This window comes from Puntigrus tetrazona, chromosome 5 (assembly GCF_018831695.1).
Source record: "Puntigrus tetrazona isolate hp1 chromosome 5, ASM1883169v1, whole genome shotgun sequence".
In the NCBI taxonomy this organism is placed as follows: domain Eukaryota; kingdom Metazoa; phylum Chordata; class Actinopteri; order Cypriniformes; family Cyprinidae; genus Puntigrus; species Puntigrus tetrazona.
Window position 1 is genome coordinate 28,259,921 of NC_056703.1, and position 18,410 is coordinate 28,278,330.

Consider the following 18,410-nt stretch of genomic DNA (forward strand, 5'->3'; position numbering starts at 1 on the left):
TGTCCTCAAGACACTCCTGCTGTTCGTATTCTCAGCCTACGCGAGTCGGAGTACCTCTCTCGTAAATCTTTACAGCCAGGAGAATTATAGCAGAAGGAGAAAAAAAATGCACAAGAGAAAGTTAGATGGGGGAAAACAACTGCAGATTGGAAACCATACAACCCACTCTTGGCACTTGAGGCCACAGAAAATCACACGTGGTTTGCAGGCAAAGAATGCAAACCAACAGACTGAAGGGTTGGTTGGGCCGATTAGATATTGATAGTGAATGGAACAACTCCTAAGCTTCATCTTTTAGTGACAAAATATCTGTCTCTGGCAGTTTGACCACATGTTAAGGAATGTTTTAATTTTTAATCTCCAATTTGTGCTCAGCATATATGCTTTGTTGACTCACACTATCCATGTGCATCCAATCTTTTATTTATTTTTATTTTTGTATGGACTTGCATGTGCATGTGCAGCTGATTGAACGCTCAAATATATGGGTTCGCTTTGCTGTGTGTGCATTAAACTTGTCCAGCTAAGTTTATGGTCAGTGCGGTCCATGCTTTAGAGCGAAATGTAAAAAAAGAAAATAAAGAGCACCCATGTCTCCTCTACATGAGTAAATGCACTGGCAATAAGGGTGAAACTAATGCAGAAAAACTGGCTTATTACTCTGACATGGGAGTAATGTCAACTCATCAAGTTTTCAATCAGTTTGCCAATTCAAATGAATGCACTTGCAAGCAGTGTAACTCCTTGAACACACATATAAATGAATAGTAATTTAGTGGTGACATAGTATTTCACCCCACAGGTTAATAACTATAAATCTAACTAACCTAGCGTTGGGAAAATCTTCCTTGTTTCCCTCCCAGGTTCAGGTCTGTCAATGATGAGACTTACTCTTAAATTTACTATCTTAATTAGTTTAATAAAGTCATAATAATTGAGACTGAGCTCAGGATACAGAGCAACAGCATCAAGGCATGCAGGGCAGTCCTGTATGCTCACACTACATTTCACTCAATATTTATATTCTTGTGCTTGGGTCTTCCTCCCACTCAGGGTGTCCTTCACAGAACCAGGTGCAGTTGTTTTCTCCCTCTCGATCAGTAGATGGGCTCAGCAGCCTCCACGTCCTTTTTCTGTAGATAAGACATTTTGCACAGCACATACACATACAGCACATACATAATATCAAATAGAAAAACACAGAGCCTTTATGTGGCCTGGACACAGTGCTTCTATTGAGTAAAACATAAATCCTTTAAAACATAAATCACATAACCTAGTTTATAACCATTCCTGGAAAGTAACTGACTACATGTACATGTAATCAGTTTCCAAAAATGCAGTACTTGTACACAACTATTTCTTATTTAAATGTAATAAAGGGATTATCTGAATCTGTCAGCTGAACCTCTTTTACCTCTTTCATGCATGTTCACAGTTCTTTGACTTTGGCTATTTTACAATTATTTTCTTTTAATACACATTTTTATTATTTAATTATCACCTTTTCTTTAAACTCATGAACATGATGTATTGGATTTCCGTTCTAATATCTAACCTATAGAAACCCATAAAACACTAAAAGAAATGCTTGAGCTTCTGCTTTCCATACAATCGTAGCAGATTTATACTGCCAAGATAAGATAGCTTTGTGTGATGAACATTCACATTAAAGTTGTTGCAGCTCTCAAATGTCATTTATGGTTGCATTTTTCAGACTTGCTGTAGTACGATCAGAGAACAAATGGTATTTTTTGTCAACTCGGATGAACTACAACCTAATTTTCTTTACAAGTTCTTACTCCCAACTTTTCCCACATCGACGCTTGGTCAGGACCCTTTAACGTACTTTTTCGATAAGTTCTCCCTTGCTTTAAATCAAAACTCTTGGTGTCAGTATGCTAACGAAAAAGGCACTGGGAATTGCATTGTCATGATTAAATAATATTTTGGGTAATAATATTAACACAACAGTTTTATTTATATTACACATTTATGAGCACGTAACCCAAACCCTGCCCCTAAACCTACCACTGGTCAATAAAACACAAGATATAACAGGCAGACATTACTACAGTCATATTTTTTTTTATTAATACTCCATGTCTTCTGAAGCAAAGTGATTTATTTGTGAGAGGAATAGAGGTGATCTGTCGATTAAATAAAAAATAAAAATACCGCCAGATGAAGCCTTATATCAGTCTTGTTTGTTTAAATGTTATTGGCCCGTTTATGTCTCGTGACTGATTGCGTAAGTTATTCCAATCATACAAATACATTAAAACCATTCAGTTAAGACAAACAACTAAACACAATGGAGGATCCTGCATGTTGAAAAGACATGTACCTTGAGCTGCCGCGCCGTTCCAGGCTCACGTGGAAACACAACTGGAACCCTTGACAGTTCTTAGAACTGTTAAGTAACAATTGGAATGCACAAAACTGACGTCAGAGCAGAAAAAAATGATTCAGTTAGTATTTAGTAAACGAGTGTATCAGCATGGCGTAAACAACACCAAGAATGTAGGTTCAATTCCCAGTGAATGCATAAAAAGATTAAACGTGTACTTAGAATGCAATGCAAGTCACTTTGCAACTGCCAAATGTTTGCTGATTTTTTTTTTTGACAATTTGTATATTTATCATGATATCTATTTTATTTCAGTTAGCACTGTTTATTTTAGAAGTAACGAAAATGTAATTTTAAGTTTTAGTTTAATAATTAACTCCCCATCAGTCACAGGAGCTCTAGGAAAGATGCAGCTCACTTCAACATTAATTATTCTTTTTTGTTTCAGTATCATTTACTGATAAATGATTCTACATCACCAACAGAAGCTTGCTTAAGTGGACCTGTGCTCATACTTCAATGTACCGCAATTACCTTAAGCAGGACGTTTTCAGCCATACAATACACCAACCCCCCACCTTCCGTTTTTTCCATGAATGAGCACTTTCCTAGACAAGCTAATACCCCGATGGGATTAGCTAATCAAGTGAAAATGCAAGGCACTAATTCATGGCCGAATTGTCAGGTCACCTTGAAAACCAGTCCATCGCTGCTGTGGTGGCTGAACCCTGACTCCAATACCACTGGGACAGGGTTATTAGTCCACAGTGGTGTCATTTAGATAAAAGATGAGTTATACATCTTGTGAAATGACTACCTGATGAATATATTCATTACAGCCCCCATTTTTTTAACATGTATTCGTTTGCAGGAAGATACGCTCCCATCTTGAAAAGTTATGTGACTGGTCAAATGCAGTGTAAGCGAGGTGAGAACGTAAACCTGCGGTATCGAAGACATTTTTATCGTATGTTTACTTCTATCCTGGCCACACACATACTCACAATAATAAACGTGTTGAGATGATGTGGCCTGGAAAGCGAAAAACTCAGTGCTCAGTTGATTAAACACTGGAATTTTGTGCACTGCCCAGAAATGAGGTTAGCAAATGGCTTTTGCTGTTGCCAGTTTGGAATTGCACAAAGGAAAAGCAGGAGAACACACTGTCTGCAGTGCCCTGGCTTCTCCCCACATTTGATGAATGTTGGGGTACGTCACTCCCCGTCAAATGGGTTGCTGTTGACTCCAAATATGGCTGGACTGCAGCACATGAGAGGTAATTGCCAGGCTGAAACTGAAAGCCTTGTGCGGGCCTCATCCTCGGGTCGCTCGGATTTCTGGTTTTTGCCACAGAAATGAGAGAGAATGTGAAGGAGAAATGGATGGACAAGATGGAGTTTAACAACATGCAACTCTATGCATCAAATGTGTGGCTGCATTTCTCATTATGTGCAACTCCTTTTTCTGCTGTACCTTACGATTTATTGTTCCTGCTTAAGTTCAGATACAACACTGAACTGGGTTACTGGTTTTATTTTAGTGGTAACATGATGGAATGCTCCCTGAAGTCTGCACTGAAGTAATTTTGCGTAAATATTTTTTAGGATTTTTGTGAAAGTAGTAAGTAGCGTTTCAGTTGTTGGCCATTTTTTGTGACTAAGATAAGTCGAAGACGACCACAACATCATTAAAGTATGCAATAAAGATAAGACTAAAATGCAGTTTTACAAAAGTCGCAAGTTACTGTAGTACCCAATCTACTATACCACAAGAATTGTTTTTTATCTATATTGTACGCAGCTGCCTTTGCAATTGTCCTGTCATTAACTGATAAAGGAATATCGATAAGGAAGACTGCATACCCTAAGTGAAAACTCCAAGTAGATGTAGCTTTGAAGTACTGTATTAGACTGTAATGCATTTTGCTGCATCTCTTAGGACCACCAGATGTGGAGCAGGCATGCGAGCCCAGCGTCCGCACGTGGAGTCCACATAACGGCATGGATCTGAGAAGGGTGCCTCCCCCCTGCCCTCTGCAAGGCTGCATGTTACAGCTGGAGTTTGCATATCCGGTGGTCCCTGACTCCCTCACGGTGTGGGTGACCTTCTCCTCCCAGGAGGAAACAGTTCTGCCTGCCATCCACAATATCATCCTATTGACTGTCAGTGGCAACAACCTGTCTCTGGGTCCCAGTAATTTGTTCTGCGACACACCGCTGACCATCAAGCTGGATGTGCATGAGAAGGTGTATGGCGTGCAGTTTTTCACCATGGAGCAACATTTGGAAATTGATGCCACTCTGCTCACGTCTAAACCTGATTGCCCACTCTGTCGAGAATGCGAGCCACTGCATTATCTGCTCCTGCGCCAGCCAGCGTTTCTTCACTCAACCCAGGGCGTCATGCTAAGAGACTCAATGAGAAGATATGTGGACAGGTGAGTTTTTGGGATTGATAATAATTTGCTGTTTAGTTTACTTATTCACATGGTAATTAAAGCAATGAGTACACTGAACATAGCTTAAAGATTAGGGCTGCCCCTGAAAGGCGACTATCTGTTAGTCGATCGGAGTCTTGGTTTACCAAAATTTGATTATTCTCTTAGTTGCATAAAATATATCCACAGTTTAAAGTCCTGCAGTTCATGACAGATCGTTAATGGCTGGTGTTTGTAGTAATACAGTACATCACGCAGGACATCCAATCATGCATCAACCTCAAATATGGTTTGTCTTGTGAAATAGGTAAGTAGCAACTTCACAGTTCTGCACAATTTAATGTGAACCTTAAATGTGTGCCGTTCAAGTGACTGTGTGGAGTGTGGAAGCTGAACAGTAGCTCACTGCATGACAGATAGTGGCAGCATGAGCTCACCTCATGAAAATAAAATACTGTTACTTTTGGTCGTGCAAGTGTAATGCATTTTCAAATCTGTAAAGATTTGTGTGCACTCACAATAACTACAAAACATTGTGCTTTTGTAAAAAAATGAAAGCAAACAGAATATATATATATATATATAAACATGCTCTCTGCCCCCTCTTTGAACTTGATATGAAACTCTGTATACTTGCCTACATAGATGAAAAACATATCAATAGACAGCAAAATGTCTACTTTCAATGAGTCGATTCAAATGGTAAACAAATAGGCCTATTCTCAGATTATGTAATCCGTATGAAACATGCATACAGGCACATCTACTACTGCGTAGAAGAGGAGTCAGTGTTGCTGACTTTATCTCTTAAAAGAAAACAAAGAAATCACTAATTTATCAATACACTATTACAATGTTAATGCAGCCTTCTTACTGTTTTTCTCTGAAACATTTATAATTATTACTTTTGCTGGTGTGCTGTGGCAAGCTTTTTGTGTATACTTCAACGTTTTAGGCTATAGGCAATTAAACGCTCATTATAAAGATATAAATGGTTTATTAATAAATGCACGATTAGTTGATTAATGCTTAAAAGGAACTATTAGTCAACCGGAAAAATACTTAGTCAAGGGCAGTCCCAGTAAGGATTTTAACAATTCTTTTTAAAAAAGAATGTTTGTAGTATTCCTGGTAAATTATTTACTGTAATTACATGATTTTAGGTTCTGGCTAGTGTTTAGATACTCTTGCTACCTCTTCCAGAAAAATTTGTATTGACTTTGGAACTTGTCTTTGATTTGGAACTGTTTTACCACAGAACAAAACTAATGTAATTGAAAGTTGGAGTGCGAAATGTGCCTGGTCAGCATTAGGCACAGCAAATCCCTGCTCAAATCTTGTGGTGTCTCTCTGTTCTTTTTCAATTCTCGAGTAAAGCCAAAAGAAACAAAAAGAAGGATGCAGCTGCCGGTTGATTTCAGTCCAGCTCCTGGCATCAGAAAGCCAGTTAACATGCTCTGCCATCTTGAGGTTGCTCTGGCCTCAACTGGGCACCTCTGGTTTAGGCAGTAATATACTAACGCTTTCCCACTTAAGGCCAGATACTGGGTCTCTGGTCAGCATTTCTGTATTGGCCACTTTAGGATGCATGCAAAATTGAGGGTTTAACTTGCTGTTCACTGATATAGTAGCTCAACTTTGCAGAGTGCAAAATTTTGGACAAATGTACCGATCATAGATTTATCTACCACCAGCACAGATTGGCTTTGCACAGACAATTATCACAGTAGAGGGATGGGTGTAAGATGGGGTCGTTTGTAATGCTGCTAATTGAGAATCTATTGGAAAAATTTAACCTGGTCTCATAACAAATACGTATCTCTGTACACTTTTTCGTGCAACACCGTGCTTTGTGTACATTACTGCACTGCACAATACGTGAACCTGTAACTGCCTCCGTTACATATTGCAATGGTTCAGAATTCACGCAAAAAGTCTTTTTCACTGTCGCAAAAAGTTAATTTTCTATGTTGGAAATATGCCCTACACCAAATCCAACCCTAAACCTACCTGACAGAGTTAACAAATGCAAAACTGAAACAAAAAAAAAGCCACTAGTGTTCATTGCTTTTGGAAACTGCAGCGGTATGTACTTATTGGTACGTATTTCGTGGCACTAAAGTACAGTAATGCCATGGATGAAGGGTTTTAAAGGTTTAATGTGGTTTGCATATTCAGTTTTTTCCTATTAACAGATTAAGACTGACACCACTGCTTTTAACTGGTTTGAGGTGTTTACATGAAGTTTTAGGATTTTCTAACAGAGCCATCAATTATTAACAGGTTATTAACATATTATTACACCCTAGAAAAAAAGCTATCACTGAGGCAGTACCTTTTTAAAAGGTTGCAATATGTACAATTCCAGTGATAATGTGTACAATTAGGGACAGATATCTACTTTTTAAGGTACCAAAATATACCCATTTGATTTAAATAAGGTGTACTGTTTAGGTGTACCATTGTGTACCATTCCATTGTCAGCTTTTGTACTTTTGCTTCTGATAGCATAGGTTGTCTGTAAACATTGCTACTGAAGGTGTTGCGATTAATTAAATAATGATACACTATCAGTGATAACTGACCCTTAGTGATGACACCTGCTGCTTGCAAGTCTAGTCACTGAAGACACAATATAGTATATTGTCTATGGCAATAGAGTGCATTACTGTACTTATGCAGGTGTGCAGATGCATCATTTTTTTTCGCTCGCTATTTCCTGAAGTTTATAGAACTGTAGTGTGTAAGCTTTTTCTCCACTATATTGTAGCTGAATAAAGCAGACGTGTTTTTGATCTAATCTGAGGTAGGTAAGGTTTTGGCTCAAGTAAACTGTGGTCAACTCACAGCTGGGTTTGAGAGTCTGTTTTCTGAGTGACGTTGATTCTGAGATCTGAATCAATTACAATCACATACTCTGAGGTCCCATGCTGAATGCATTCATTACCTCAGCTCGGATCCAAGAAAGATATTGATCTTTGGTAAATATGTTCTGACACCTCTGCCTAATTTGGGTCACCCGTGTCTCACTCACTTGGCACTTGCTCGCTAATTTAAGTGGGGAGCCTTGGGTTTTGGATTCATACAATATGGGACCTTAAGGTCTGTTCAGAAATATGAGAGTAGGGATGAAGCTTTGGAACATAGAAGTAAATCACGGAGGGGGGTTGACCCTGTATGCATGTGACTCTGGCCTTCAGAAAACCCCCAGCCATCTGCTATTCCTCTCCCTGACCTGGCCCTCTTTGCTGTCATGGCTTCAAAGGGCACCCCTGCTTTGAGTTGACAGGACCCCCCTGCCAATGAGAGAGAGGCCAAGACAACTGGCCAACTCATCCACTTTAGGGGCCCCAGCTTCATGGAACTTGGTCCCCCTTGGTCTAAAGCCCAGTTTATACTTCTGCGTCGAACCTGTGCAGTAGCCTGCACAGGCCTACGTCGTACCTGATGTGAACCTCTGCAAAAATCGAACAGCGTATCAATTCTATGCTGACCAAAAGTGCTGGGACCTTGCTCCATGTGTACTGGAGTTTTTTCTGTTTTTATGAGCACTTTAATATTTCAATGTTAAACCTTTTTAAATCTAAATTTCTTAAAATTTCTTAAAATAATGTTGATCTGCCATGGTCCAAGTCCCTGCAGAGAATGCCATTATTTCCTTCCATTGTGTTTTTTTATGTAGTTTTATGATTTGATGACTTTTTTTTATTTTTCACTGTCATGGTTATATGCTTCTCCAACGAGGCACTTCTTTGGCTTTAGCTGAGGTACTGCAGGTTACACACCAGCAATTTGCCCATGACACTGCAGACTAGCAGTCCGCATGTGTTCTGCATGTCAACACAGACAACGCCACCAAAGTATAAATTAAAAATGATGCGTAGTCTACGCCATAAAGGCTATGTCGTAGGTCCATATGGACAGTGTGTGGATGATTAACACCACTAATCTCTACAATCATCTGAAGCGTCACCATGAAATTAGAGAGGTTCCTCCCTGAAACCTCAAAATGTTGATGGGTTAGTGTTCTTGACCTAGAAACTTTTTAAGGTTCTGTACCAGTTGGAGAAAAAAGAACAGGTTCTATTTAGTTTTTTTTTTACATTATTATTATTGTTAACATTCTGTTATGTTAAACAACTTATGTTAAAAGCTTTTACATTTTACTTTAAGGGGTAAGAGTTTAAAATAAAGGAAAGAAAATTTGGTGAATCGTGATCTTAATTCCCATGGAAAAAAAATCATGATTCACATTTTAGCAAAAATTTTGCAGCTAAACCAGTTGTACTCTCACCTTTGTCATGTCAAGTCCACTGGTAATGGCATTCCAGAAGCTCCACCCTCCTACCAGCTCCAATGCCAATGATGGAACGATTACCGAGGTTTGATTTGGTGCCACATAGTCCTTAATCTCACTGGAAAATTGCTTTATCCAGCTTACGGGATAAGTACATTCAAGAGAAAATTGCATCAAGGCCAATGGTACTAGATTGTATAGTTTGTTTTTGATTTTTGATTTTTTTTTTTATTGTGATTTGGTTAATTAGGTGTTTCGAACATGGTGACCTTTCACGTTTACTTGAAGATCCTCCTAATTGGTTTTGATCCAAAATGTTCCAAGAAGAAAAAAAATTGGCATATAGCTTATATGTAAGGTTGCATAGGGAAAGTGCATGTGCTATACACCGCTGTAGAGCTTTAGACGTCATAGCTGACCGCAGTAATCCCTGTTTACCAGAAGGAAGATTTACACTGTGGAAATGTTGGAGTTTCTCTCTAAAGTCACCGCTATGAGTTGATCTCCTTTATATATGATTGACATAACTTCTCAACCAGAACAACTGGGGATGACCCAACTAATGATTTATCTACATTGGTGTGTTTGCTGTATTACTGCAGTTCCATCATCCCGACTGAATCCCTAGAAATACAAGGAAAACCTAATCCACTGTGGTTTTGGAAATGTGACTACGTGCAGGCACTGGTGGAGTTTGAATTCTTTATAAGGTAGTTTGTTTAGTGAGAACAACAAAATCTTGTCTATTCTTTTTGCAGAAAACACTTGTTATTGCTGTATGCATATGGTGTTTCTCTGGAGGTCACTTGACTAGCTACTTTCTCGTCTTCAAGCACCTCATAAGACATGATATGTATCTGTCTTCCAACAAGTATTAAGTCTTTCTTTTTTCTTATTGTGAATTCCAGAAGGAGAACATTTAACACAAGATCTATAAGTTAACTACTGAGAATCAGAATCAAACTCTGCCAGTGTTTAGCCGATAAGCTGCAAGCTCAATTCTGTTGACATGTTAACTTATTTCATAACGTGTCATCAACATATATTTATTACATAAGCTTATTGGCAGGCCTGTTGATCTCTCAAGAGTGGCTGGCTCATGACACATTATGACATATCATCAGCTGCACCGGTTCAGTACAGTTGAGAATACAATGAGACATGTGCGTTAATAAGTCACAGATGAAGTTGTGTTAAAGGGTGGATGCTGAGCAGAGGATGATGGCATGCTCGGAGACTGATTTCTTCAACACCTCAGAACATGTGTGAGGAAGAACGTCTGGAGGCTGATGTCTTTTTATTCAATAGGATGTGGAGCTGGTTCTCCATAGGGATAGGCATGCGTACTCGGAAGTGATGGCAATGATCAATTATACAATGATCTGAACATTCTCTTTTGAAAACTAAAAACAGCCATACTCAAATTCAGTTTACAGTTCATCTGACATTATTTTACATCAGCACTGGGTGTGTTTTTCCTTAGCTTAGTAAGTAGAAGCTCTGCACTATTGTTAACCTCCCCCAGCTCCTCCTGTCTAGATATGCTGGAGGATTATGTCTGACTATTCATGCAGCAGCAGCATACCTTACATGCTCACAGCAGTATGTCTGTATTGGTAATAGGAAGCCTCCACACTTGCTCTGTAACAGCACGTGTAACAGAACTAGTCGACCAAGACCAAATACATTGTCCGAATTTTCAAGATTGAAATAACAAAATACTACAGCTATGGACATTTTCATGATAATGTATAATGTATGTTGGGCTCCATATAAAAACAAGTGATTTAGGGAACATGGTTTCTGGTGTAATATGTGCTCTTAAAGGTCTTCAAGTCCAAGTCATTTGTGTGGATCATCATCATCACCACACCATCCTCAATGTTGAGTCATAAATAAGAATGGTCTAAGCAGAAGAAAGGCTAAATAGAGGAAACTGACATGCACCAAAAATCAATGTCAAAAAAGTATGCATGACGGTCTTCAAAATGTGGAGTAGGAAGATAAGCCACCTCAACAGTTTTAAACAGTGAATTTACAGGTTAAATTGTGTCTTCTGGAAATTAGGTAACAGCATACATATAAGAGACTTGGCAGCCCTGACTGATCTTTGGTACAGGACCATCCAAGTGCTCTTTTAAGTCTATAGTTGGCCTTCCTAAATTCTGCTTTCTGTTTCTATTTATGTCATCTTTTTCATTCATTTGTTTTTTTCATTAGTTTGTTGTCTTTCCTTTTTTCTTCCTTGCATGCACACTCACTATTATTTCTCCCCATTCCACCTTGTTATTGCCATGCTGAGTGCTGACTTGTTGAGTTACGCAGACAATGTTTAGGAAGCCTCATTTGAACTTTTGGTCTGGAATAAGGTGTATTGTGAAAATGAGCTTGGCACCTCTCTGTATGGAAACTGGCCTGACCTATTCTAGAATTTCAACAATGGTACATAATGTATCTGTTTATCTTTCACACTGAAATGTCTATTAAAACTAAAAAGGATTGAGATTTTATATTGAGGAACCAGGTGTGGTGTTTCTTCCTATTTAAAGTGGAAATCACCCAATCAGCTTGTCATTTATTTACACACTTGGAATCTCAAAAACAGCAACAGTTAAATCAGTTATAAATCTTTTTACATGTTCTGAAACTGGAGATTTATGTGTGGCACGTATGTGTGGTGTGTAAATTGCTTTTCTCTATGCAACACTTATTTGTGTTTTTCTTGTTTCATTTCATGTGACTTTCACAGATGTTTTTCCCCTTATCCAAAACACAGGCAATTGCAGTGTAAACCTCTTTCTGGTGTCATTTATGTCAAGTGCTAATTTGAATGATTTGTTTTGCCTCTTATTAAATGTTACTGCTTCCCTGCCCATTAGAACAGGCACCTTATAACTCTGCTGATGGCAGCACAAAAACACTTGGCCTCACGTGAACCTACTCTGTTCGTAATAAATGTAATGTCCGTGGCGCTCTGGCAATTTGGCAGTGTTGTTTTGTTAATCAGCAGAGAAGTGCTTGCATTTCTCTGGGGAAACGAGTCCAACGTAAATGCAAATAATGAAGGCTTTGTGTATTTTCCTCTCACTTGGCTTTTCAATTAATGACTGGTGTTCATGTGTGTCTGTTTGTGTAGTTTTGGAAAGCTGAGAGATTTGGGTCTGTTAGTTAATACACATGTTCTTGTAGCTTTGTGGGTGGGTTGTAGTTTACAATATAGGTGGAAATGAGTAGAAAAAATGCACATGCAGCTAGCTGTGCTAGCTGGGTTGCATAACTTTCTTTTGTCTGTCTATTGGTGGGGCTTGTCCAAACATACCTGTTTTATAATGGCCTTGTGAAAAGAAGTGCACTTTAATTGTACCGAATATGCACATATTAAAAATGTACTTGCCAATAATGCAATAATAGTAAAGGACCAGTTTTGTGTACTTAAACACTTTTTTTTTTTAAACGCACTTAGTTCACCCAAAAATTCTGTCAATGAAAGCTGCCATGGATTCCAACCCTTTAGCCATCAGTCTCAAGTATAGACTGCAAAAATAAAGATGGACGATGCGTCTCTGTTTCCTTTCACTATGGGAAATTGAAGCCAAATCATCTCAGTATGGCCGCTGCCATCTTACGTAAATGATTTAATTTGAAGCCATAGTCTGTGCAGTAGAGATTAGTTTGGAACCTATTGCCCAAACTCCCAAAGATCCAATCAACCGCAACGACATGCCCCGTTTTTATAGCATCAAATTATTAGCTAAAATCAAATTTATCACCAAAACAAATAATTAAACATATATCAGCGTGACAACTACCATAAATTATGGCTAAAACCATATTTGGAATTTTTTTTTTACTGCAAATGTATTTTATGTATTTCGACTCAAGTCCCATTCTTTTAGATGGAGAGGGCAGGGTTTATGACCTGTACTGCAGCCAGCCACTAGGGGGGCGATCAAAGAGCCAGCAGCTTCATTTTCCAGGACCCTGTTTCAAGGTCTGGCTATGCAGGACTAACAATGGAATGATCACGTTCAACCTTTATCAGTGTCAGTCTTCAATGATTGTTTACAAGAATACCACAATGCATGCATGTTCCACGTTGCTTCTCGTACAAGTATTCTCGTAGCTTCATAACATTAAGATTGAACCACTGATGTCACATGGATATTTTAAAGTGGGCTATTTTACCTATTATGGGTAATGAAAGGTTTATATTTTGGTTTTGGGAGTCCCTAACAACAGGGCTTTCATTGTCTTTTTATTTTTACCTCACTTGCGCATCGACTCCCAAATGACTCGCTTTTTCCAAACCAACTTTGCGCAACAGTAATTTGCGGTTATTGATCTGATTGGTCTTATTTCCATTTCATCTTGCCCGTAATGCCCGATAAATCAGGATTTGTGAGCACAGTGCTTTTTTTGTGTACGCTATTTGTGTACTCTATTTTTACCATTTCAATAATGGCACCCAGTGGCAAAGAATGAACTTACATTTTCTTCCAGAACAACATGAAAAGACCAACAAGTCTGCAGGCAATATGCTAATGTTTCATGTTGACTTTGGGAGTTGTTTTAAAAATGACTCCAATCAGAGTCAACTCTTTCTTTTGAGAGACAGTAACACACAGTGCGCTTTCAGATTTAAAACTTTGCAGGATGTTTTCATTCACTTATCATTTTCATTCACATGGCCATTTTCAAAAATCCGTAATAAGGGCACTTTAAAGATGTACTTACTCAGCCCTGAATGCAGTATTTCCAATTGCTTTTTTAACTACACTTTTCAAAGTACTTAAAGTAAAGTATATAAATACACACACAGATAGTATATATTTTTAAAAAAATATTTCCATGTACTTGTTCAATATACAGTATATGTACAAAAAATACACTGTATACATACATATTATGTTATCCAAAATAGTTTTTTTTATGATTGATCATTTGGTAGCACTATACCAAATATACATTTTTAACTACTTTCCATTCAGTGTCGTATTAACATGCTATTAAGTGTAGACATTGCATAAAGTTTGTTTGTGTATGCTTCTATTTCACAAGGGCCCCTAGAAACCTGAGCGTGGGCTCTTTTCATTTTTCACCATTTTTCACTAAATGCATTTGTACCGATCAAAGGAAAATGGTAAATGGAAAAAACATTTGAGGTAGACAGTACTCTCTTTCACTCTGAGCACAATATGACAATGAGAAGATGCGACTCGTATTTGTTTACAGCTGAGAGACGAAACATGTCTGGCCTCTTTTGCTTAGTGTCAGCCACCCCAATCTTTCACCACCAGAATGCCCTGACCCTTTCCTAGAAGCCAAGCACTAAGTGAACAGGTTTTGGTTACATTGTCTCAGCACAACTTCATCCCTCATGACATCTCACATGGTTCAGATTGGGTACAGAGCCTTCCTCCTCAGACCATCACAAGATCGGATATCTTTTATCTCAGACCTGATCTCAACCACCAGCAGCCGAGTGTGTTGCAGTTTTAGAATCAGCACTAAACTGGCACTACGATTACATAAGAGTTTTCAGGGTGTAAAGAGCTGTGTCGGATTGACACCGATCCTTTAGTTCATAAACCCTGGTGTGTAAACCTGACAAATTTAGTACAGAAAGTGTTTGCGCTATGCTGGAAATAATAGGGGAATTAATGGGGGCTAGGGGCAAAAATAGACATCCCACCCTGCAAAAACCCATTTTTATTATACTAGTTTCAGGGAGCTGTTATCAGTATGGAAGACTGTTTCCACTACGTGAGGAAAAAACTAAAACAAAACATAACTGCACCTTTTAGAGTGCATTTCTAAATATTATGACTTTTTTTTTATCTTGCAGTTGTTCATTTATATCTATAATTCTGAAAATAAATCCAGCATCTATTAATAATGCTGTTTCATCCATAAGGCCACAAAACGAACAAGTCTCATCAATGTCAAAATTTGGAAATTCGTGAATTAAAAAAAACATTTTATTTTAAAGTGCGTCTTGAAATCGAATGAGTTCTGTGATATTTGTTTCATATTTGAATTTTTATTATTAACACAATAGGCAGTCAGGGGCATTTAATTTAGTCACTATTTTTCTTACAGTGCATGTTTTTTGTTTTGTTTGTATATCCTGCAAAATATTACAGATCTACAAGTATTTTAATTTTTGACATTTTTGTGTTGTTTTTCCAGGGAAGTCGAGTATGGTGGGGTTTATACTTACCAGATCAAAACAATCTCCAGTCGGAGCGTGAGTGAACCATCGCCTCCATTGATACACCGCCTTGGAGCACCATACTGTGGAGATGGTCTCATCCAGAGGTGGGTTTTGATATGTTTCTTAACCAGTGAACCGGGACCCACTAGTGAGTCTCAGCAAACTTTCAAATGGGTTGCAAGATGGCTTTAAATTATTTAAATTATTATTAAAGTAAAAAAAAGAGGCTTTGTATATTGTGTTGCATAGTTAAAGGCCTTCGAGAACTTTAACAATACAATATTTTTATTATTAATAGTACATTTAAACCAACCTGGTCTCATGGTATAAATGGGGCACTTTTTAGCGAGAGGCAAAATACGTACCAATAAATACACATCACTGTAGTTTTCAAAAGAAACGTCCACTGAAGGGGCGCTAGAACAAAGTTCAATACATAAACCCTGGCACATTTTATTTAGCTGCTTCTGGTACATACTGCAGCAGTTTAGAATTCAAATATCTGTGGACTGTTTCTAAAAGTTAATGCTAGTGTTAACTAATGCAAAACTTTCTGCAATGCAAAAACTTTTTTTGATGCAATGTCACTTGTTCACTTCCACCTTCTAGCAGTTTACTTTCATATTTAAAAGTAGCTTATATTTGCTTTTTTCCAACATTTCATATTGGTATATTAAAAGAAAGAAAGAAAGAAAGTATTTTTTTCCCTTGGAAGTCAGTGGCTACCGCCAGCTATTTGGTCACAACATTCTATTCAACCTTATTCTACATCCCTTACCTACGTCCCTTACCAAGTTTTGCCTAAGTGTTACTATATATACACTCTTACAATCTTTTAAAATACATTTTTGTTATAGTATGATAAATATTACATTATATGAGGCCTTTGAATATCGTGCTGAATAGTCGGAGTCAAAAAGATTTAGAAGCATTGATAAAGATCATCATCAGATTAAACTTAAGGTTCATCTGTGCTGTTTCAACATAACATTTTAAAGTTGTTAGAAAATATACTGCCATATCCACACTGCAGGCTTCAGATGTTCATGCTTTTAGCAACACAGATTCATATCCACCAGGGGAAATCATCATAATGTTTATTACATATGTATTGATTTATTTCAGGTCCCAGGGAGAGGAATGCGATGATATGAACACAATGAATGGAGACGGCTGCTCCGGCCACTGCAAGAAGGAGCCGTTTTTTAACTGTGTTGGTAAGTGTAGAGAAAAAGCATAAGTGCATCAGCGGCTCATTACAGCCGTCATCTGTCACACTGCTACGACTGAGCGTCAAAAAGTGTGGCACGCTTTTAAATGTAGTCACTGCTGTACATCAGTTTCGGTTGACGGTTTTGCGAGATGTGTTATCGTCTCACTCCGAAAAAGCATCTTCGAGAGCAGCACTTTAGCTGAGCTCTTTTATTCGCTCCCTCCAGAGCCAAAGCTATTTTTTTTATCACCGGCATTATGGCATCCTTGTAAAATCTGAAACACGTTTAATTCAAAATGAACACACTAACAAATTCATGAAGATTGTCTTGGCACCTTCTCCTGCTCTGTAGTATTAATAATACAATGCTTTCCGGTCGCCGTTTTTATGGTAAAAGCCTAAGGAAGGATTACGTCATTGAAAGACAGCGGGAGGATACATTCTGTTGCGAACGCAAAGACCCTCATAAGTCTAAAACAGACACTTATACTTCTCATGGTATAGACCCCATTCATGACACCCACTTAAATGTTTTTAAATAATCAGATTTTTATTATATCCTGAATTCAGAATCATGTGACAATAAAAAAAAAAAAAAAAAAAAAAAAAAAAAAAAAATATATATATATATATATATATATATATATATATATATATATATATATGTATATATGACTGTTTTTACTACATTTTTGGATCAAATAATTGCAGCCATGGCAATTGTTTAAGTACTTTTATTTGTTCATTTATTCGTTCATTCATTTATTTGTTCGGAATATCAGACATTTACACATTTTCACTGAGACTTTTTACTTGCTGAAGGAATCACATCTGTGTGGCAGCTTCACATTTTTGTTTTTATGTGGAACCATCAGGCACCATCATGAATGAAGCATTTGTCTTTCTGACCGTGCAACTGATTCTGTTTTTATAGCTGCACTCTGCTGAACCAAAAGATAGCATTTGGTTTTCCTAATCTTAATATAGTGTTATCTATGTTGGCGTCAGAATCGAGTTGCCCAGGGAAGCTACCACCTGCTCATCTCATCTGAGGAGTGTAACATGCCATGGGTGTGGTGTGGCGCAGACGTGCATGCATGTATAACTTTGTAGGTTGTGCAGAAGGACACGTGAACGATAGTTGTGTGTGTGTGAGTGTGTGCGTGCGCGCGTGTGTTTGTCCCCCTCTGCAGCCCCTCGTTTCAACATCAGCAGAGCTGAGCAGAGGAATTTATGCAGAGGCTCGAGCCAACTTGGCACGGCAAGCCTTCGTCCTCCTTGCTGGAACCCCTTACATTGAGAGACAGACAGACAGAAAGAGAGAGTCTGTGTCGCTTTATCACCAAGCATATGCTCATTATCATTATTTTTGGCACTTTCAAATTTATTCTGAATAGCAGTTAATTTTGTTCAACTGACCTGATTTGGTAGTTGGTTAAATTGGTACAAACACTTGACAAAGTTTAGTTAACAGTGGTTTATGCATTACTAATAATGCATGAACATGCAGTGAGCGGAACCTTTGTTACAGTATTTATTAGTCATTGTTAACCTTAGGTCAAAATACAACTGTTCATTTCTAATCTGTTTGTTCAAGTCCGTTAAAAGTATTCACAGATACCTACTTATTCATGTATTAATTGATTTTGTTTCTTTCTTTATTATTTTTGTATTAGTAAAACAAGATATTAACATTATACATACATGCTTTAGAAGCATTTGTGTAACGCTTCAGTTTAGGGACCAATTCTTACTATTACTTTGCTTATTAGCATGTGTATTATTAGCATATTGGCTAAATATTAGTACTAATAAAGCACATATTAATGTCTTATCCTGCATGACCAAACAGTAAAAATATGTAAACGTGTAAATATATGTAAATGTGCAAATGGTATC

General features: G+C 37.8%; 1 protein-coding gene across 1 annotated transcript in view; it reads left to right on the forward strand.

Moving 5' to 3' along the window:
* The window catches only part of pappaa (pregnancy-associated plasma protein A, pappalysin 1a), an 88,227-nt gene that overhangs the window by 17,649 nt on the left and 52,168 nt on the right, over positions 1 to 18,410 (forward strand). The window contains exons 8-10 of the mRNA XM_043240426.1: positions 4,289 to 4,787; positions 15,274 to 15,402; positions 16,424 to 16,515. Coding sequence (XP_043096361.1) covers positions 4,289 to 4,787; positions 15,274 to 15,402; positions 16,424 to 16,515 — 720 coding nt within the window. The remainder of the gene's footprint in view (positions 1 to 4,288; positions 4,788 to 15,273; positions 15,403 to 16,423; positions 16,516 to 18,410) is intronic.